The 22387-nt window shown below is 37.8% G+C and overlaps 1 protein-coding gene across 4 annotated transcripts in view; it reads left to right on the top strand.

Moving 5' to 3' along the window:
• HECTD4 (HECT domain E3 ubiquitin protein ligase 4) overlaps positions 1-22387 on the top strand; it is a 75963-nt gene that overhangs the window by 31065 nt on the left and 22511 nt on the right. For 2 of the 4 annotated variants that reach the window (XM_074606488.1, XM_074606487.1), the window contains exons 18-52: positions 431-555; positions 1234-1387; positions 1693-1793; positions 2841-3039; positions 4424-4543; positions 5735-5839; positions 6648-6811; positions 7185-7418; positions 7669-7861; positions 8033-8137; positions 8224-8312; positions 8911-9086; positions 9544-9679; positions 9833-9974; positions 10089-10255; positions 10831-10977; positions 11295-11479; positions 12012-12165; positions 12493-12773; positions 13004-13193; positions 14306-14387; positions 15082-15284; positions 15461-15596; positions 16275-16457; positions 16731-16901; positions 17311-17480; positions 17913-18028; positions 18769-18872; positions 19150-19311; positions 19435-19583; positions 19854-19933; positions 20051-20214; positions 20751-20988; positions 21433-21569; positions 21743-21869. In XM_074606488.1, the coding sequence (XP_074462589.1) occupies positions 431-555; positions 1234-1387; positions 1693-1793; positions 2841-3039; positions 4424-4543; positions 5735-5839; positions 6648-6811; positions 7185-7418; positions 7669-7861; positions 8033-8137; positions 8224-8312; positions 8911-9086; positions 9544-9679; positions 9833-9974; positions 10089-10255; positions 10831-10977; positions 11295-11479; positions 12012-12165; positions 12493-12773; positions 13004-13193; positions 14306-14387; positions 15082-15284; positions 15461-15596; positions 16275-16457; positions 16731-16901; positions 17311-17480; positions 17913-18028; positions 18769-18872; positions 19150-19311; positions 19435-19583; positions 19854-19933; positions 20051-20214; positions 20751-20988; positions 21433-21569; positions 21743-21869 (5389 nt within the window). Of the gene's footprint in view, positions 1-430; positions 556-1233; positions 1388-1692; positions 1794-2840; positions 3040-4396; positions 4544-5734; positions 5840-6647; positions 6812-7184; positions 7419-7668; positions 7862-8032; positions 8138-8223; positions 8313-8910; positions 9087-9543; positions 9680-9832; positions 9975-10088; positions 10256-10830; positions 10978-11294; positions 11480-12011; positions 12166-12492; positions 12774-13003; positions 13194-14305; positions 14388-15081; positions 15285-15460; positions 15597-16274; positions 16458-16730; positions 16902-17310; positions 17481-17912; positions 18029-18768; positions 18873-19149; positions 19312-19434; positions 19584-19853; positions 19934-20050; positions 20215-20750; positions 20989-21432; positions 21570-21742; positions 21870-22387 lie in introns of all 4 variants that reach the window. The other 2 variants (XM_074606486.1, XM_074606485.1) reach the window with 1 other exon arrangement.

Below are 22387 nucleotides of genomic sequence, written 5' to 3'. Positions count from 1 at the left end.
CTGTTGCAGTTGAAAGCTATTTGTTCAGGCTCATTGAGTAAATGCTAAATATTGTAGTACTTTTCTTGTCTCACTATTCACCCATGTTTTCATTGTTCAGTTTCTCTCTCTACAGTGATCCTCATACGTGCTAGGACATTCTGTCACCAATGCTGTACCTTGGCTGGCTGACAGCTCTCTCTCCTGTGCTGGACTTGGGGATTCCTTCCCTCTAGAAACTGGATGTGCATCCTGTAAAACATGCACCTAGTTTCTCCCAGCACTTTGGGGCTTAGCATTAATCAAATTTAAGTCTTGGATGAATCTACTGCTGCAGGCCTGCCAGGTCACATTATCATTATTTTAATTTGGAAATCCATCGTTTTGTTCTGTTGTCCTTTTTTTGTATTCTCTAAGAATGTAAGTATCCTGTAACTCTCTTTGTACCTAGGAGCTAAAGACCAGCATTTTGTCTCTTGCTACACAAATTCTGACTGGATGTGATGAAGTATTAGAAATGCTGCAACAAGTCACTACAGCACTAATAAACAGTGACATTTCTGATAGAGAGCAAAGGTAAGACAAGTATGAGTATGCTACAGTAAACTGTTGCTTGTTGTGGCTTATTGTGCAAGTACAGTTAGCATTACTTATTCTTTATAACTTCATACTTAAGCTTTGAATGGGATGTAAACACAAGCTGTGAACCTTTTCTCTCATTGAACAAACACCTCTCTCTCCCAGTTGTGTTTCAGGTTTTGGTTTCTACGCTTTCTGTGCCTGCAAGATTACTTTTGTTTATTGACAATACGCAATTCCTTTGGGATATTTTCAGATGGGTTTTATGCTCAAATATATCTTTGTAGATAGAGATTCTTTTAAAGTACTTTGAGCTACGTGTGCTAGGAGCCTGATACACATGCTGAACAAATACATTCATGTTTGATGCGGACTTTAATCCCCTGCCCATGGGAGTTTATAATTTTCTAAGTAATTATTGAACTCTTGAGTTACTGTCTTGTCTATCATTGTTTAGTAAGAATTGACAGCAAAGACTAGGATGCTTTGGAGAGATTGTAATATTTTCAAGATAGTAAGGTTTTGTTTGGTTTTTTTTAAATATAATGCGAGTGTTTGCTGAATTTTGAACTGCCTACTTACACTGTTTGTTACAAGATTAAACAGATGACTAAAACTGGTAGGGATACTCCATGAAAATAATTGTTACTATATAAACCTTGACTCTCTTTACAGACTAAAAGGCCTGGAGCAAATTACAAAGGCTACTATGCTTGGTCATCTGCTTCCCGTCCTACTGACATCTCTGATGCATCCAAATTTGCAGACTCTAACTATGGCTGATGCCTTGATGCCTCAGCTGGTGCAGCTGGTTCTTTACACAAGTCAGGTACAGTCTTTCTGTCAGCGGTTGTCTACAAAGCAAAAAAGATGTGGCATGCATGTTCTAAAATGCTGTAGATCTTGGTTAACTTTCTGCGGTGAGTGATTCACAGACCATAGTTTAAGAATTGCTCAACAGCTACAGCAGCTGATAATGCTGAATATTAAACCTGACTTGGTACAACAGCTACTAAGTCATGATTTATTGTCAATGACAACATGTACAGTGTGATTTTTAATATATTTCAATAACGAGATCTTAAAATGATGTACTGTTTGCATGTTTCTAACGCTGTATATTTTGTGCCGCAGACTGCACTGCTGCTTAAAACTCAGTCTCCAGTTTTCTCAGAACTGAACAGTTCCCCCAGTAGTGCATCAGAACAGAAAGGGAAGCTGCTACCTGATGAGAGGTGATTTTTCTTTACATTTGGGTCTCTTCATGGGATAAAATATCTTGGCTGTAATGTTCATTTGACCATTGCCGTGGGATAAATCTTAAAACAGCAATCTTGGTTTTTTCTTTATTTTTTTTTTTTTTTAAGGCAAAGCTGTAATGGTTTGTAACACTGTCTTAGAGATATATAAGCCTTTACAAAAGGCAATTAGTTCTAAAATTAGACTGCATATAAAATGAAATGATTAACATCTTCAGGTTGTTTGCACAGGGTGTGGTTTGTTTTGTTTTTTCCCTCACCTGAAACATTAGGAATTGATTCTAAATCTTCCTCTTACAATAAATTGGGCTAAGGAGGACCATCATGATTAAATTGCTCTGGCAGCATGAGATACGGTATTAAAACTATTGGAAAGATATTAATGGTTTCATTTACATAGAAATATAATGCTTTCTAAGTCCTTGTGTCTCAGCATTTAAATCTTGTGTCTCAGCTCAAAGTTACACAGCTTCTGCTTAGAAGCAGAAACACGCAGCTAAATTAAATAAAAAATGCCTATCATAGCTGTTTGTAGTGTTAAACAACTTGTGATAATGTGTAATATACTGTGTTAAAACCCTGAAGGATTTATTTTCAATCCTCCTCCAAATTATAAACTTCAGTGGAATATTAGGCATATTGTTTTATGACAGTATAATCGGTTTTGGGCGCTGTCCCAGGAGGGAAGGGGTTTTTTATGCTACCAGTTGTGCATTAGAATCCATATATAGTACCGTTTACTTTTTTGTGGTGGTACTTAGCTTGTTTACCATCATTTGCCAAGTGGAAAGCATGGGGAAAAGTTCAGATTTTACAGATCAGAGATTGGCATAGTTATTTCCTCTGTATAGAGTTCACGCTACTTAAGTTCTGCATGTTATGCCTAAAACAAAGAGTCAATACTTTGTGTTGCTATGTATCAATACTGAGAGGTGATTTTAAGTGCTTTATAGTTTGATGTGTGAATATATAGTAGCAATCTACATGTTGAATTTTAGGACTAATTTTTCACTCTAATTTCAGAATGCTGGAAGAGAAAGAAGAGCCAGGTTTTCTTACGGGTTTAAAAATCCCTGCTCCCTGGGCTGCTGGGAAGACTGTAGAAACAGTTCACCCCGTCAGGGATAACTATAAATTTAAAGAAACTGTACACATTCCAGGAGCCCGCTGTTTATATCTTAGATTTGACAACAGATGTTCTTCACAATATGATTATGATAAGGTAAGCAAGCGCCAACTCGGAAATTCTTTTTTTTGTATATATTCCGTCAGCAGTATTTCCCATTTTCATCTTTTCTACCCCTTGTCTTTCATGACATCTTATTTCCAGTGATCAGGATAATGCAGGAGGTTTTTAATGACAGGATCTTATTTAGTGTATGCTGTAATGTCCCAGTCTACTTACTTAAAGGCTGTAAAGTACAGGGACGCAGAGAGGCTATTTCTTGTGTGGCACAAGTGTGAATAACTTTTTTTGAAAAGAATTCTTGAGTTTCATCTTCTGTTATGTGTACGTTCAATATGTTATGTTAAATGTACAAAGAGTTGACATGAAAGGCAGGAAGATGAAAATAAGTGGTTCATGTTTAATTTCTATTATTCTTGAAGAAACAATCCAAAAAGACTGTATACTTAATTCCTCTTGTGTATTGTTTCAGAGCATAACATCCAGCGATTGTTTCAGTGTTTAAATCCTATCAGTTATGAGGGTCTCTTGTTAAGAGTCAGGCTCTGTTAATTAGGAAGTTTTCTGAAAAGATGTCAGGAGTAGTGGTAGTTATGAAATAGGAGAAATGTAGTAGGCTACAGAGGTGTGGGGTTTGGGGGCAGGGGAGTTTGTTATGTTTGTTCATACCAACTCTTCCTTTTTTCTTTTTTTTTTCTTAGTAGTTCATTTCATGGTGACTCAGATCAGCAGAGTTTGTTTAAACTGGGCAGAACTGGAAGGGTTACTTTTCCCTCCTCCCCCTGATGATAAATGGCTTGTTTACATGGATTAATATCAACAAGTATTTTCAATTTCAAGAGCACAACTGATAGTGCTTATTTACGTTGTATAATCAGAGCTACTTGTGCTGCTTACTAATTGTTGCCATATGTTCTTCAACATAGAGCAAGTCCTGCGATACTCACTCCCATTAGTTAGTTATAAGCAAATTTAATATTAGTGTCACCCATTGCTGGTTAAACTCCTCCAGAAAACTTTGGGCCTTGGCATGTTCCTGCTGAAGTCACTGACAAATTATTAACTTTGATGGGAGCAGGAGTAATCCATTTATTAGTAGAGAGGCGGTATGTTCTAGTTATCCCAGCATGAGGACTAGAAGTTAGGATTTCTCCTGGCTTCTACTCCCAGTTCTGCTGCTGACTTGCTGTGTGACCTTGGGGGCGAGTCACTCAATTTCCTCTCTGCCTCAGTTTCCCCATCTGTAAAATGGGGATAATAATACTTGCCTACTCACCTCACAGGGCTGTTGTGAGGATTTGTTAATGTTGATAAAGCGCTTTGAAAATATAAAGCGCGGTGTAAGTGCTAAGTATTATTATTATTATTAGATTTTCTTGTTTTTCTCTTACAGTCTAACAGTGTATTTTATGTTTTGAAGTTGGTGATCTATGCTGGTCCTAACACAAACAGTAGGAAGGTTGCTGAGTATGGAGGCAATACACTGGGATATGGCAGCCGTAGTGTCTTAGGAACTGGTTGGCCGAAAGACTTAGTAAAGGTACAGTATTATAATCCAACAATATTTCGTGTAGAAAAATCCCCTTTGGAAACCATGCTGAGTCCATTTTAATCCTTATAGCAATGAAGTCCAAGCTTTTAAGTGTACGGTTGGAGATCACTTCATAAGTGGGCTGTTATGTCCTTGGGGGATAACTTTAAACTCTGTGTTATGTGTAAGGCTTCTCTTTGAGTTTATCTTGTTTTGTTATGTCTTACTGGAATGCGTTATCGGTATGTTTCAGTCCTGGAATCTCTAATGGCACAACTGGTCTCATAAGTATATCTTCCTAGGAGAAATTCTTGTGCAGTCTGGGGCTGTGCATATTTTCTTAAGGTCTGTGGGCATGACTGCATTTTTTTAGCACTAGCCCACAAATATAACAAGTAGTAAATGTAGCAGTTTTCAACCATTTGTGTTGAGTTTTAAAATTACTTTAGATGCTTTTGGCAGTAAAGCTAAGACAGAAAAATCCCTTACACTTCATGAAACTTCAGTATTTCAGTAATTTTGCAGTATGTTCCCTCAGATTGTATGCAGTATGATTTTTTTTTTCTTATGTGTTTGTGCTGCTATACTATCCCACACTAAAACGGGGCTTATGTGTATAACAAAATGATTTCAAAAAGGAAAACAAGAAGTAATAAATGGGAAAGCAATTTCAGACAAGCACTCCATTGTTCATAATTAATGGAATGTCATTGATTTTATTTTTTTTGTCAGACAGATTTTTATACTGTTCTTTCAGCAAAATCTTGTATTAATGTGTTGACATTCTTATTTAAGAGCTTGTCTGTCTTCTATCAGGAAAAGAAGTGTTGATTATTGCTTGGTTTTTTGCAGACAAATAATGAAAGCGTTTTGATTAAAATTAAGGCTAAGTAACACAGACTGATATATTCTGGTTTTGATTCTACAACTACAGTGGTGGCTTTTGTTTTACTATAGTTAGCCAGCAGCAAAATTAAAATCAAATTGTCCACTAAAAGATATCCTTACAAAAAGGGAAAAATCTTAAATCAGAGTATATAATTGGAGTTAAAAATACTATTTAGATAACTGTCATTAAAAACATTAATCCATAAAATAAGTCACATTTATGAGAAGCCTGTTTGTTTGCCTCAATTCTTAAATGTATCTCTTTTTTTTTTTTTTTTTTTTTTTCCCCCTCCTCTCCATCAAAATTTTAAGGTGGAAGGAGATACAGTCACCTTCTCCTTTGAAATGCGGAGTGGTCGTGAGCACAACACTCCAGACAAAGCTATGTGGGGCTTTGCTTGCACTGTTCGAGCACAGGTACTCAAACATGACAGATTCCATGGGATAGGTTCAGCTTCGATTTATCTTCTGTTACACACTTCAGATCAAATGGAATTGTACTTCAAATTTGGAAGTTAACATTTGAAATCTAAAACAGTAATAAGATTATTTATTTTGGCAATAAGACAAATCATCTTTTTCCAATGTAAAGGACCTAAGTTTTAGACGCTTGGCTTCCTTAGCTAGAGATAGCCTGTGGCATGGTCTGTAGCATGCTTAGGGGTTTATTCAGGTAGTTATTATCAAATATGTCTTACCTAGCTCTCGTCATTGGCACTGGACTTGGATGAAGTCCCGTTAAATCTCACTTGCTGCTTGTAGATCAGGATTTCTTTGAATAGATGGCTATCTCGTAACAACCTGGAAATTGGAGATCTAATGAGGGATTAATGATTCCAGCCTATAAAGAAGAGTGGGAAGGGACACTGGGATCAAACAAAAGGAAACTTGAATCCCAGTACCAGGAAGCTAGGACTAGGTCTGCGAGATGATAGATCTGCAGGCCAGAAAATGACTGAACCAAAAATAACTTTTCGTTTTCTTTCTTGGTTCAGGAAAATAATGTTTAAATCCTTTGTTTTTTGTCTTGAGGTGTTCTTACATATTGCTTTAAATTGTTAAAGCATTTTTTCAATATACCTCTGTGTAAGAGACGTATGAGAGCTATATATATCTTTATATATAAGATTATATATAAAAATATAAAATCTCCTATCTTGAAATATGTTGGGGAAGGACTTCATGATTGTTTGATTAGTGCAACTTATCACTATTCCTACTACAGGAGTCTTCAGAGGACGTGTCAGGAGGCTTGCCATTCTTAGTTGACCTGGCACTTGGCCTTTCTGTGTTAGCTTGTTCTATGCTGCGAATATTATACAATGGACCAGAAATTACCAAAGATGAAGAAACCTGTCAAGAGCTGTTAAGATCTAAACTATTACAAAGGTAAAAACCCAATATTTAATCTAAGTTTCCCTGTGTGGGTTTTTTTTTTTCTGAGGGTAGGTGACTTTTGTGCTCAGGCCTCATATTTTAAGGTGATTGTTTTGTTAACTTATCCTGCAGAGTTTGTTCAGCGCTTTTGTGTTGCCTAAAACTAAGGAAATATTCTCTAGAATAGAGGGTTTCTTTAGAGTAAGTAGGGGAGGATTGGGCTATGTATGCTTGGTACCAGCCACACTTAATATGTAGCCCTTAATATGTAGCCTGTCTTTCTGATGTGTTGCTGACTAATGTGTCTTTCTGAATGAGGGAGAAGAGTTAGGAAAAAAACAAATATTTGAAAATCCTTTTCTTCTGTTTTTATTTATTTTTCCAGGTGCCAGTGGCAGGTGGAAGCAAATGGTGTAATATCTCCAGCCCTTACACCAAGTCCTTCTCCATTGCCTCTTACTATAGATGAAGATAGAGAATTTACATATCCTTCTGATGTTCTTGTGCCTCCTGTTGGACACTATTTTGATTTGCCTAGGATTAGGCTGCCTCCAGGAATCATGATAAAACTCAGGGAAATTTCTGGACGTGCTCGGCCTCAATTTAGGCCCAGTATTAAGTAAGTAGTTGTTGTTTTTGCTCTATTTTTCCAATTTGACTTTTAATTTTTGTAATGTTTGGTGCCAAAGTGAGCAAGCTAAAAAAGCAATGAATAAGGGTGCGGCATGTGTGTCATCTACAATGGTATGCATTTAATATTCTGTAAATACTTGTTTGTGAATGCAGCATCCTAGCAAATTGTAAATATGAATTGTCAAAGTTTGTCCATTATTCTTGCTTAATCAGTTTGGCTTTACCTATAACCCTAGGGAAGTGATTCAGCCAGAAGTAATGGAGGAGATGGTAGTTTCATGTGTGATTAAACATTTGAATTTGGTTGATGCACTCCAGTCCCTGATAAATTTCCAATATCAGGAAGAACATGCCGAAGAATATGATTTACTTTGTAAAATTATGGGAGAGACCTTTAAGAAGCTAAATGCCATGGAGAGACAATTGCAGGTAAAACTAAAATTACACAAAATAGAAGGTCCTTTTTGGGAATAAAGGTGTATTATCAACATTTTAGAAACATAGAAATACAAAATGTACTCAGATTTCTTCTTTTAAGATCTCATCTACTCCTTAAGACGAATAACTGCAATAAGTGTTATTTTTTTGTCTCTTTATTAGAGTGTGGCTGAGCTGGAACAGAAATGGCAGAATGAGGTAGATGACGCCATGCATGGGAAGCTGGAGAACAATGTCCCATTCTTTTATGATTATCACTTCAATGAGGTAAGCGTTGTGGCTGCTGTGGGTGCTCCTGCTTCATGCTGCTCTCTCAATCAAACATGTTCATCCTTTTCCTTCACTTTGTTTAGAGCAAGATGAAAGAACTAGAACTTCTGTGTTCAATGAAAGAAGTTTCTTTTGACGGAAGTGATCTTGAGAATGTGGTCCTGGCATTAAGGTTAGTAGCTGGCTGTGGAGGGTATCATTTAGGCAAGGTACTTAAAAGACAGGGAAGTTTTAAGCAGCTGTGGAATTCCACTGAGTTCCAAAAGTAGGTATGCGGGGTTAAAGTTGCATACGTACATAAAAGCTTATTGAAGCAGGTACTTGAATCTCATTGTACCCTGTGATGCTTAATGATGTGAAATAGAAGCTGGCACTAAATGTTTGAAAAAGTTTTATGTCTAATTCCATTAAAGGTTAATAGACCTATAGAAAGAAAACGATCTTCAGGGGCAGGAACATTCAGATCAACTTCTAATGAGGGATGCAAATACTTTAAAACTTAATTTTCCCATCTGTCTAGCAATATCTGATTAAAGCATTAGAAACATTTGTGCTAAATATATTAATATTAGTACTTACAGTTACGAGTACTTACTAAAAAATCACTTGTTTATTTCTTTAATTTTTTTCTGCTTTCTACCTTGTTGGCATAGAATAGATTGATGCTATATGTCTTCTTTAAAATAACCTTTCTCACAGTAACACTTTATTTCAGAAGGCATTAAAACATAATTGAGTTTGCTTCTTTTATTTTTCTTTCATAATCTTAGGGAGAAGTTTTTTCAAGAGGTGAATTCACTGATACAGAAGACCTCTCATCCCCTAGCAAAAACAAAAACATTAGTTAAGAGCTTGATGAACAGAGCAGAGCTGTTATTACATGTCACCATTGCAGCACAGTCTGGTATCACAAGAAGTATATCTGGTACCCCTGCAGAGACGCCAGGTATATATCTCATTACCAGCATTGTTCTTTTTCCTAAAGGTAGAATTTATTCCCTGTCTCTTATTTTCCCTCTTTCACTTCAATTAAAATGAAACTTTTTTTTTTACTTTTTCAAATTAAATAAATTCTCTTACAGTAAATGAAGTTGAGTCTATGTTTTCTGGTAGGCATAATGATGGTAGATTAAGGTCTGAGTAATAATATGTGTAATTTAAACTTTAGTCTCCTGAATTAGTGGGGGGAAAATATGCTTAGCGCAGTCAAAACAAAACTAACTTGAAACAATACCTGAAAACAGTAAAGTCCTCAGAATTGAGTTGCAAGTTCTTGCTTAGACTGTGTTTTCCCCACCCTGTGTTATAGCTTTCATTGAAATGTCCACAGTGATTTTAAAAACAGTTTGTAAATAACCTCCTACACCAGGAGTGACATTCTTTCATATTGTATAACGTTGCAGCCTGCAAATCAGCATCCGAAACAAAAGTGATATCTCACGCAGTCCGCCAGCCTGTCTTCCTTCGCAGTATGTCAGCACCATCTGACTTAGAAATGATTGGTAACGAAGATATCGAGTTTGCTAGATCAAGTCAAAGGTACACAAGGGTTTATTCCACTAAGCTGTTTTACAATAATGTGGCCTGTGTTGTTAAAATCATCATAAACTTTGCAAGCATAGGACTTTGTTTGGGTTTTTTCCATGGGATGAGGTTAGAGCTGCCAGGTGTAATTATCCTGTATTCTCGTAGGCGCCGTCATGTTACCAGCCACAGAAGTAGCTCTTTCACTCTTCTCCAGTCTCTGACCATTGAGGACAGCAGAGATAAACCCACATACAGCGTCTTACTGGGGCAACTATTCGCTTTCATCGGAACAAATCCTGACCAAGCGGTATGTCACTTGAAACGTGCTAAATAATTATGTCTTCAAGTTCAAACTTCCACAAAGAAGGGAAGTGCCTTGCTTGTGTCTCATTAACAAAACCAACCAAACAAAATCTCCTAGGTATCCAGCAGCAGTTTTCTGCTGGCAGCTCAGACAAGGTGGCGTCGTGGGAATACAAGGAAGCAAGCCCTGGTGCATATGAGAGAGTTGCTGACGGCAGCTGTTCGGGTTGGCGGTGTGACGCATCTTGTAGGCCCGGTGACCATGGTACTTCAGGGAGGACCAAGGTTTGTATATTTCTCTGAAAACAATTAAATGTTTTGCTCTCTGTAGAAGATAGTAAATTGCTTTGTGCAAAGAAAAACTGAGAAGTGACTAGCTGTGAGGGCTCAAGTTTGCAGGACAAAGCTTGCAAGAACCAGTTTGGCCCTTGTGGGATAAAAAGGCAGAAACTTCTAAGAAATGCTTCTATTTTGCAGTAGATCAGCTTTCCTTTTTGTACTGGGATGACGTGTCCACAAATATGTATCTTACTTTCCTGACTTAATTCTGAATTCATGTTAATTAGGTATTAGTGGTTCATTTCGCTGATAGTAATAGTGTCATCTAAATTTTGATAAATATTTTGTAAGTACTTTGTTTGTAGTTAAATTTCAGTTTACCATGTCTGAGGTAAAACTACCATACTATCTTGTTTAAGTATGTTTCATGTTAAAGCATTAAGTGACTTGCAGTTTTGCTTCTAAATCTTCCTTGAGTAATTCTTAATATGTGCTGATTTTTTTTTTAAGCTATATTTGGAAGTTTGTTCATTTTATTTAACCTAGAAAGCCTACCGTTTCAAATATCTAACTGTCAACAGAATTGAAGAGCTCACGTGTGGCGGGATGGTGGAACAAGTCCAGGAAGCTTTTGGAGAGACGATGACGTCTGTGGTCTCGCTGTGTGCTCGCTACCCCATTGCTTGTGCAAATAGCATTGGCCTCTTGTGCACTATACCTTACACAAGGTATGAAAGTATTTCTTTCAGAAAGGGAAGGAGGGCATCCACAGCTGTCCTTAGTAGGTTTTGCCTTAAGGGAAAGCATTATAATAGTATAAATAATACTCCCTTTATTCATAACAAGAAGCATCACAGAACATTCTGTTAAATTTTCTCAGAATACAGAATTTCATCTGGGGAGGGCAAGGGAGAGACAGAACCATCTTTCTGCAGATTGAAGTAATTAATTGCTGAGTTAACAGCAAGTCCTGGATTTTCATTCTGTCTTTTGTTATCAACTGAAAAGTTGCTGAAGTAAAATCTGAATTTCTCTTCCTGTACAGGAGCGAAGAGAAGTGTTTGGTACGTAGTGGCCTGGTGCAACTTATGGACCGGCTTTGCAGTTTAAGCAGCCAGACAGAATCCAGTTCGAATGAAAAACAGACTAAGAAACAGAAGGTGGCCACCATGGCTTGGGCTGCCTTCCAGGTGCTAGCCAATCGCTGTGTTGAATGGGAGAAAGAAGAAGGTAGGAACACTGCCAGATGTATTTCCAGTGCGTGCTTTAGAATTGCTCAAGTGCCTGAGAAGTGGTTTAAATGGATCTAAAATAGGGCATTCACTCACCATGGCTTCAATACTGTGTGGGTTCTAAAGAACACACAAGTAGATACAAAAATAAGTTGATTTTCGTCTTGGTTTTTTATTTATTTTTAATTGTAACTTTTTTCATCCTCATGGGGGTGTTTATGTCGCAGATAACTTCAAGTCTGCCACTTGGTTCTGTCTAGATATAACCAGAGAATTCAAAGACCCGCATTTCTGCTGTGATAGGACTCACCCATGACATACATAAACTTGCAGACACGTTGCTATTGGCTAATGAGGCATAGATGTTGTATTAGATTTTATTTTTAATAAAAGACATTTTATATATAAAAAATATTTTTGTTTTGCTATAGCAAAACTTTTACCGTTTGCAACTTATGGGTAAGGAATTTGTAGATGTGTACATTTGGTTTTGTTAATTACAGTTGTGTATTCTTGCATTACTTTTAAAGGTGGTTCAACAGAAGCTGTTCACTCTGGTCTGGCTCGCCAGGTCTCCAGCCTTCTTACCAACCATCTCGCACGAGCTACGGAGTGTTGTGGCAATCAAGCTGCAGGAAATGACGCACTTCAGGATGTTCTCAGTCTTCTTAATGACCTCTCAAGGTACTAGGCCTTTATCTCTGGAGTATTTTTTTCTATGTATGAAAGCAGATGGGGGTGGGAATTTTCTTTACAGTGTTGAAGGTAAGATAATTTCGAAAGCCATTCTAAAATTTGATTGTAAACTGACCATTACTCAATCTTAGTGTTTAATCAGAGCTATCAGGTTATGTAAGAATTCTTACAGATAAGGTTTTGTCAGACATTGAAATTTTTTTTAAATTACATCTTGTCAACAATAACTTAATTTGTTTTTAATTCAAAAAACATCATGGAACAATCGATTTTTTTTATTTTCTAATGGAAGTTACCTGTTTTTTTCCCTTTCAGGAGTCACATAGGTAAAGCAATCCTGAGTCAGCCAGCCTGCGTGTCCAAGCTTCTGTCACTTCTCTTGGATCAGCGTCCTTCTCCAAAGTTGGTCCTTATAATCCTCCAGTTGTGTCGTGCTGCGTTGCCTCTCATGAGCGTTGAGGACTGTGGAAATGTGGAATTGCCTCCCTGGAGTTACTCGGTCCCCTCTCTGAACAGTGAACAGGATGATCCCAGTGACCCAGCCTCCAAGATTGCTTCTCTGTTGCTGGCAAAACTGGCGGATTATGTAGTACCAGGTACCAGCATCTTTTTGGCGTCGTGCTAATTTGAGAAATTGCCAAGCAAGTCATGTTTCTGCAAGGAGCTTTAGTATTTTTAGCAAGCTCAAGTAGGAAAAGGTATATGATATGTCAGTGTTGAAAGATGGGATATGTCTGACTTTCCATCCTCCTCTTAATTTAACTGTTTTCAGACTAAGGTGCTTGTCACAGCTCTGTGGTTTGTTTTTTCTCTTTTCTACTTCAAGGATGCCAGACGGTTCTTTCTCCAACTGCCTCTGAGCCGGATACTACTTTAGCAAAAGCCAGCCCTAAAAACTCCATAAAAGGTGATAAAGATCCTGGAGAAGAAAGCGAGGCAGTGGATGGTAAACTTTCTATTTTTATTCATAAACGGGAAGACCAGTCATCCCATGAAGTCCTTCAGCCATTACTAAGGTAATCTTAACTCACCGGATTGGAATTAGCAACCAATTTCGCCAGTACCCTTTCTTCTTTTTTTTTTTTTTTTAGTGCTACAGCTGTAGAAAAATGCATCCTAGACATACTAGTAAATGGGAAAGCAAAACGTCTTCCCAGTTTGTTGTGTTTACTTGCAAAATAATAAGATAATGCAAAAATAGCATATAGGGCTGATGCTTAGCATACTGTTACCTTGATAAAAATGCATACCACTATACTGAATTCATGGTGAGGCAGCAGCAGAAAGAATCTAAATCTCAATGCTTCCTTGACTTGGCTGTTTTGTAGAAGACAACTTAGCAATGATGAGAGCAGCGAAGATGAAATGGAGCATACAGATATATAAAAGGATATGTAGTGTGATGTTTTGGTTCTGGCGTCCATGTAAGACATTAGCAAAGGAACTTAAAAACATCTTAATCTGTCTGAAAACAATCACATGAAAAATTAGCTACTTCATGATACTCCATCATAAAAAACTGAATGTATCTTGTTATGGTATTACAGACTATGTACGACTAACAAATAGAACTATCAAAGCAAAATGGCTTTAAAAGCTTAGCTTTTAATAATGCGTACACTGGATAATAATTTGCTATTACAGCTTCTTTAGTATTAGTACCCATCTGGACTTTGTGATCGCTGAATGTCAAACAACAAACGTTATTGCCTCTTGCATTTTGTACTATTTATTTAATCTTCCCCCACTCCAAGTTGGTTTTGAACCCATGCCCCAGAAATGATGTTAAAAAGTAGAGCTGTTGGGTGTTCTTCGGTGAAAGGTTAACTCGGAGCCCTCAGGCATTTGTGTTCAGTAAAAGCCAGTTTCGTGATACTACTTTTTGAGGGGGGAATGGTTAAATTGCTATGCAAATAACTACATTCAATAGTATTAAATTCCTCTTGTACAGTGCAATTGTGTATGTCCTTAACTATCAAGTATTTCTATTATTGTTAAGCAATTAGGTTGCAAGGGTTGCTTTCAAATAATTTAGAAACATGCATAATATTAAATTGGACTGTATAGTTCAGATAGTTTTTTCCACCAATGAAAACAAAGCTAATGTGGTTTATTTTCACTGTAATAGTAGCTCAGAAGGTCGTCCATTCCGCCTAGGAACTGGAGCCAATATGGAGAAAGTAGTGAAAATGGATCGAGACATGACAAAAGTAAGAAAAGGAATAACTAAAGAATTATTCAGCATCGTTAAAATCAGTGGGCAGTCAAAATTCTTGTTTTTTACTGATGTTAAATCCCATTAACAAATGGGATTTAACATAGGATTTAAATCCCATTAACAAATGGGATTTAAATGTTGCTTAATTTACAGAACTGTTCAGAAAGATAACTTTATATGTAATGTTAGCATTATATAGTTATTGATGTAAATACAAGGATAAATAATAAAAAATAATTTCAGCTAAGGCTTCTTCCAACCATTGTAGCTCATGTTTAAGCCACTTTAGTCTCTTTCCTGAAGTGTTTAATGCATATTAATAGTACGAATTTTAAACCACATATTTAAATTGAATTTTCTTGTATATTTTCAGACATGTTCTTGAGTGTTTGCACCAGTAATACTCATGTGTGGCTTTTTGATCAGAGAATAGAAACTATACTGTTAAGCTAAGAACAGAATATTAAAGGCAATGAATCCACATTGATCCCTGATCTTTTTGTAGATGAGAAAAAGCAACAGAAAGAATTTGTCTTATGACTGTGACTAATACATATACGGGAGGATGTTTTGATGTGTTCTCGGTACTTTTACATACGCAGAGGGAGGAGAGTTAAATGCGTCACATAGTGTGGCCAAATAGAGCTATCATTAGTATTTGTCTTCTATGGCAATTTTATTTTCAGAGCGGCTGCTGTGAAGTTATTACAGAAGAAGCTGCTGCAGCCCTTCGAAAGGCAACTAAGTGGGCGCAGTCTGGTCTAATAGTTAGTGTTGGGCCACCCATAGAAACTGTCAATCCAGAAACTACCAGTGGGTTGTCTACTGGGGACAAAAAGAAGACTGCCCAAACATCTATTTGCAGAGAGAGGAATTCTGAGCTTGCCAGGTAGGTCACTACAACTCTGTACTTAGACAGTATACCAGTATTTGTAGCGCTCTAGAAAAAATATCTCGGTTTTCATAAACATCCCTTTTTTGTGCTGTATATTGTTGTTGACAATTGAAGCTTTTTCTCCTTTTCTTGTTCTGAAATGAACGGGCAAATCGCTTTCTTCTGTATAGGACGGATCCTGTGAGGCCGTTCATTAGTGGTCATGTTGCAAACAGCATGGCAGCAGAGGTGATCGCTTTGCTACATAGCTTGTTGATGGCACCAGAATCAAATGCAGCTCAGATATGGACAACAACTGCTGAAAAAGTAAGCAAACAGAAGATAAAGCATCAAGTTCTACACCAAGCATGTATTGAGTAGTTAAGATGACTTAATTATTAGCAAATTCCTAAGCTATTCCCTTCCAATTTACCACTTCCAGCACTTCAAACAGGGATGTGTAACTGCACAGAAGCAGCCCTTTCTGATGTCTTAGGGTGGAATAAATAATCAAAAATTACCCAGCACTAGAGAATGTGTTGTCATTCTATAATTAACCTGTCATTCTTTTCAGTAATTAATAACGTTGGTTTTTTTAGGGACTTATCTTGCCTTTGCCAGGTAGTTATTCTACCTTTGCTATTCAGTCCTCTTTGGCGTTTAGACCCTCTGAGGGTCTGAAGTGTTGGCTGGAAAATATAGCGCATTGCTTTTATGTTCCTCTGAATCCTGTAGCTCCTAATCTATTGCTTAGGCTAAATCCTTGAGTGAAGACTCTTGCTAAGATTTTATATGTAACTGTGATTCTAAAAGTTATTAGGGAATGGAGCTGGCTTTGATGGTGTTCACACTTCAGAGAACTTAGAATATTCGGAGTTATGTAATTCTCTTCAAGAACAAAAATAATTCTTCTGAGACTGTGTGTGGGCTGGAGGCTTGGGGCGTTGGTTTTTGTTTGAATTGTGCTTTGAAGTCATTCTCTGGTATTTTTGCTTCTGTCTTCAGGTTCTGTCTCGGGCTCTGATGTACATTCCACAACTCGGGAAATATGCAGAGAGTATTTTGGAGAATGGGAGTAGCAGCGGAAGGAAACTTGCCAAACTTCAAAGAATTGCTCGGCAAGCAGTAGCTGCCCTTTGTGCTCTGGGTGGCTTTAAGGAGACTATCAAAATAGGTTCTGAAGTTCAGGTAATTCAGCGCTTTTCACATTTTATGTCTTAAACGAGAATTGGTGCTTTCGTCGATGTTTTACCTGCATTGGAATCCTTGTGGAGCAGTGTGCAGACTGCCTGTGATTGTGAAGCAGTTGCAGTGTCACTTGTGGAGACTGCTATTGTATGTTACTCCTGTTTCCTGAAATACCCAGCTCTAATTGTGTGTTGAGTTGGTGTGTGATGTTAAACACTCAGTGTTTCTTGTTTGTAAAGCCTTAAATCTTACACAGACCTTCTTTGGTTGTAGGTTTTAGGTAAAGGAATAGCAGGAAGCATTGGAGTTGTGGCATCTATTAATGAACAGGAAGGTATAGCAACGGTCAAATTTCCACCTACCAGTATAGACAGTAGAAAGACCTCACAAGCATCAGACATATTAACTATTCCATTATCTAGGCTCTGTGTTCCAAGATCTGAGGTACGGTAATTTTAAGAATCCAATATTAAGTATAATATCAATTATTTATTTTTTCTGTCACAGCATACCTGCAATTAATCTGCAGCATGTAAAAAGTCTTGTTTCGTCTTTGACTAATTATTTGTAAAGTTTGCCTCATTGTTTTAAACATATCTTAACAATATATATATTTAAGTTCTCATTCAAATAACATGGATATTCATCTTTTGGTGCTTAAGGATGTTCCATTGCATACTGTTCGGGGGTTTTTTCGTTTTGTTTCTGTTCTTTTTTTTTTTTTTTTGACCGATGTTTGGTGCTGGGTTTGTGATAGTACAAAATAAGAATTAACTCCAGGTAATAAAACACCCTCATTTCTTAGAAACTAACTACTTGAATTTAACTTTTTACCGTGCCCCCCCACCATCAGGCATTGCCTCTTCATAAACTGTCCATTACTGAGAAGGTAGTACAGGCAGTCCAGTCCATGTTGCTTCCTCAGGAGGGAAGTCTATCTATTCACACCTCACTTCCTGCAACAGGAGATGGCTCAACTCCAGTAATGGCAGTGGTCCGTCTTCTTGCTGAAATAAGAACCAGGTGAGTCGTCGGTTTTTGTGCACCACCTCAGTCTGTTCTGATACCCTACACAAATGTTCAAGAAAATTGCATGGGTTCTTGTTTTCTTCCTCTGTGGGTTTGACATGCAACAGCAGGGGACAATGCAAAAATTCTTGTTTGCTTCCTTAAGTACATTTGGTGTCTAGATGTTGTTAAAATGAGCACCAAAAATAAAGTGCCCCCTGTAACACTGACAATGCATTGAGCAAATGCTTCTTGTAAGTAAATGTTATGAAACAGGGGAAGCTGTCATTGCAGAAGCTCCCATGGATAGCTAAGCAATCAGACAAAGAAATAGATCAGCCAGTGTGCTGTCTCTTAACAATAGTCTTGAATTCAATACATGTAAAGACAACTTTGAATTCAGCATGCACTTTTGTAATGCTTTAAACGTATTATTTTTCCATTAAGAGCATGCCTGGTGATGGCTCAGCTGTTAGAAGACAGCTCATTCTGTGAAGAATTCATTCAACAGTGTCCAGCTGCTGTAGAAGTTCTTAATTTGGTAGCACAGGAGTGCAGCCCTGGTAGGTGTTCAACGTATTCTTGCAGCTTCATTGTCATATTCAGTTTGGAGACATAACAGCTCTTAAAATCTTTCCAGTGTTTTGTCCTCCAGCTACTTAGAGTTTGATAGCTAGCACAGTAGAGCATGTCTTGTCATAGCTGCAGAGCTGTTAACGTAAGAGTAACTAATAACCAGACTAAATCATTTTAAACATTAGGCATGAAGCTTAGGCCAGAACACAATTACACTGTGCATCACAGAAGATGCGAGTCCTGAGGCTGGCTCTCTACTACTGTGCTTCTGAACCCTCTCCACTTTTCTTCCTTCCACTGTAACCTAGTGTATTGTTTGATGTTATTGCTTGTATGTTTTCTTTTTATGACCTTTTTGCTGTTTTTTACAATGCTTTCTTCCTTATCATTGAGCTCTTGATTTCCTTCCCTCTTGTTTAAGCAGTAGGCCCAGTCTTAGTTCAAGGGCAAGTTTTAGGAATATGTCAGAGCCTTTCAGTATATCTTAATTAACATAACAATGTCTTTGCTAACCACATATAAATTAAACATGAGGAAAACAATTGCTTGTGTACATTTAGATTTTGTCCTTAATTTTGTTGATCAGGTAAGTGAGACTATTAGATCAGATATCTTAAAATGCAAATGTCAGGTTTGTTTCTATTTACCCATATTAAGACTGTATTATTGGACTTGAGTAACTAGATTTACTTGGGATCTCATGGCTTGGTTTGGTTTGTTGTTACAGGGGAGAGGCTCCTTGTTGTAGAAATGCAGTGTGAAAGGTTACGAATGTTGTATCGTGACTGTGCTCGACCTCCCCCTCCTCCACTCCAAGCAGACAGAAGGCAGGTGAGCACAGAAACAGTGCTGAGTCCTCTGCCCCTTGCAAATGAAGCCAGCCACTGAGTGCAGAGGGTCTGCCTGTGGTCTTGGAGCCAAACTGGTTGGATTCTTGTTTAAACCTTTCATTGACTGTGAATTTCTGTAATGGGCTGTGATTTGTTGTGATTGTGGTAGTTATATGTGTTGTATTAAATGTGCAGTTCATAAAAGAATGTATCATTGGATTTCAGTAGATGGCTTCAACTGTAATTGGTAGAATAAAATGCTCTGTTCCTGTTTGTAGCCCAAAGAAATCACTTGGAGTCCATCAAGAGTGTTTCCCCCTGTGCGAGCATGCATGTTTTCATCGCATCTCACAGCTGTGACCTTTTTGGCTGATCCTAGCGCAGGTGGGGGGCTTCCTCGGGGCACGTTTATCTATGCTACTTCACCAGTTCCAGTACAGGTAAGAACTTGCAACTGTATGACGGTTTGTGTCATTTAATATGCAATAGTCCGTGAAAAGGAGAGGAAAGAAAATATTCTATTTTACCTATGTTTGTAAATAATTTTTAAATTTTATTTCTAGGCACCATCATTCTACTGGGAAATTGAAATAGTTTCTTATGGAGATACAGATGATGACACTGGGCCAATAGTTTCATTTGGGTTTGCTACAGAAGCGGAAAAACGGGATGGTGCTTGGACAAACCCAGTGGGCACCTGTCTTTTTCACAAGTACGTTGGAGGTGTACATCAAAAATCATGGCCTTGCTCAGTACCCTTGTAAGCTTCTTAGGGAGGAGTATTGTGAACGCATTGTAGTAGGCAACACGTACATTTTAATTGACATGTTAAAATGATGAACTAGAATATCTCCTTATCAAAATACGGAGAGTTGAGTTGCCTTTTGTTAGTATTGCAGCTACCTAGACTTCAGCTGGTAGTGAGTTGTATCCTTATTTGTTTCAGTGCTCTTTCTAATTTTCTTCTTGTGTTACTTCTCAGCAATGGGCGAGCAGTGCATTACAACGGCTCCAGCTTGCTACAGTGGAAGAGTGTTAGATTGGATGTGACTCTTTCTCCTGGTATGTAAGAGTACAGCTAACTTGCTTACCTGGTAAATCGGAAAATGTAAGGGAAACAGTGGGTGAGAAAACAGATTAAATCCATATTCTTCTCTTGATGATTTTATATTTCCACAGGTGATGTGGCAGGAATTGGATGGGAAAGAACAGAAGGAACTCCGCCCCCTCCAGGGCAGCCAGCTAAAGGCAGAGTTTATTTTACGTATTGTGGGCAGCGACTTGGGCCGTATCTGGAAGATGTCTCTGGTGGGATGTGGCCGGTTGTCCATATTCAGAAAAAGGCAAGTTTTTAACAGAAATATTTTGCTTGATGTATATTATTTCAGAAGCATTAAAAACTGTATAGAAGGTATTGAGCCTGCTTACCTATGTATGATAAAGAGCGATAGTTTTTATCTTTATTGAGGTAGGTTGAGGTATTCCGTTACCCTTCCCGGGTGCATATGTTTTGTCATTATTTTGAACTTTTTCTGCCCATTAGGACACTGATGTGTAGCTGGCTCCATGAGATGGCATTATTCTGTGCTAGTAGCCCTTCTATTAGTATTCCTTCTCAGCAGTGACCTTGCTTCAAAGTGTACTAGCTAAGTATGCTTTATCTTGAAGCTAGAAAAAAGGCAAGTTCAAAGTTTATGTTTAGAAGCTTAATGCTTTCCCTGCTGCAGCTAGTTTTATGGCTAGTGATGCTGGGAAAACTGTATGGCATGGAGATGAGATCAGCTTATCCCTTTTGGCTGAGGTTTTTTAAAAAGAGCAAAGAGAAGGATCAAAACAATCCACAACTCATCTTAATGCTTTTATGTGTATCTTCTTTCAGAACACAAAAGTCCGTGCTAACTTTGGATCTCGCCAATTTGCCTATGCTGAAGGACAGGCTCACAGGAATGCTGCTGATCTGTGTATTGACCTAGCTGAAGAAATAAGTGCCAACTTTGAAGCTTTGCCTTTTGCCATGGCTTCTGATAGTGATAACGATGCTGGCACCAGCATAGCTTCTGATCCTGGGACCCATGGACCTCCCTGTAGAATTGCTGCTGTTGCTACAGCTCAACAACGTAAAGTGATGACTAACATTTTTTTAAAAATCTTTCAGGAGAAATTGTAATCAATTAAATAGGATTTAAGCACATCCTGGCTGCAGTCCTTGGGTACTGCCTATTTAGGTGAAGCAGTACAACAAGCATTGTCAAATACATGCTTATTTGATTTTTAGACAAGGTAATTAAAAAACCCCTTACCCTAGTCTTCGTTTATATGGATGCACAAATTATTCTCAATTAATGCAACTGCAATGAGAGATTATTTTATTAGGGCCTTGAATACAATAAGATATTATAGTTGATGGAATCAACCATTTGGTTATGCTATGTTAGAATGCATTACATTTCCACAGACTGATTGGAGACCATGGAATGCAATATATTTCAAAAACCTCATGGAATATTTTTGCATGCCGTTTCGTGCGTTAGGATCTCACTATTTCCATGTGCGTTTTGCAGAGTATGACAGTGACACATCTTGCCACTATAAAATGGAACTGAGCTATGAGAACTTCATCACATCAGGCCCCGATCCCCATCCCCCTCCTATTGCAGATGATGAAAGCGATGATGATGACGATGATGATATTCCCCGGGTGAGGAACATGGCAAGCTCTGCCTGCTGTAACTTGCAGTCTAAATAACAGATCTTGTAATTCAGATTTTTAAGTTTTGCCGCACAAGGTTTTTCCTTGCTTCCTTAAGGAAAATATAGCTATCGTTAACTCTTCTTTCTCCTTGGTGTTCTAAATGACTTTTGTCTTTGTAGGAGGATCACTATGCCCTGTTGGTTAAAGCCTGGGAAACTAAAGTTTTCCCTACAATTAGAAGAAGATTCCGTAATGAGGCTGAGAGGAAGTCTGGCTTGGATCAGATTAAAGGAGCTTTACAGTTAGGTATGGCTATGTTCATTTCCACGCGTCTTGTTTTATGATGTGCAGTAAGTGTTCAGATAACACCTGTGTTTCTTAAGTTTTACCGTATTCAAGGCTGGAAAATTTAAATTAAAAAAAAATAATTCACTTTCTGTTTTCGTTAAGTACTTAAAATTTGTTTTGTCGTCATGATTTTTCTTTAACACTTTAAGTTGGACCATTTAAATAGGGGAAAATGGTTTTAGAAATAGCGGTAGAATTTGTTGTGCTGTGGATACAGAAATACTTTGGAATAACAGTTTGGGAAGAAATTATCTATGTGCGTTTTCTGTCTGTGACTGTATCAATGCAAAACTTTTGAGGAACAGTTTAATAAGGAGGGGCTTGTTTGTAAATTAATACAGTTCTGGCAAAATGACCTGTTTGTGGGAAAGTCACGGTAAGAGCAAAGTAAGAATTCTGAGCCATAATGAGAAGCGTACAAGCGTGTCTCAGGAAAGCTCTACTCCCTATCTATCAGCCTGACTGAAAGAATATTT

The sequence above is a fragment of the Larus michahellis genome, chromosome 13 (genome assembly GCF_964199755.1).
Source record: "Larus michahellis chromosome 13, bLarMic1.1, whole genome shotgun sequence".
Classification (NCBI taxonomy): domain Eukaryota; kingdom Metazoa; phylum Chordata; class Aves; order Charadriiformes; family Laridae; genus Larus; species Larus michahellis.
The sequence above is the reverse complement of the archived record's forward strand: the minus strand, read 5'-3'. Positions and strand labels throughout refer to the sequence as shown.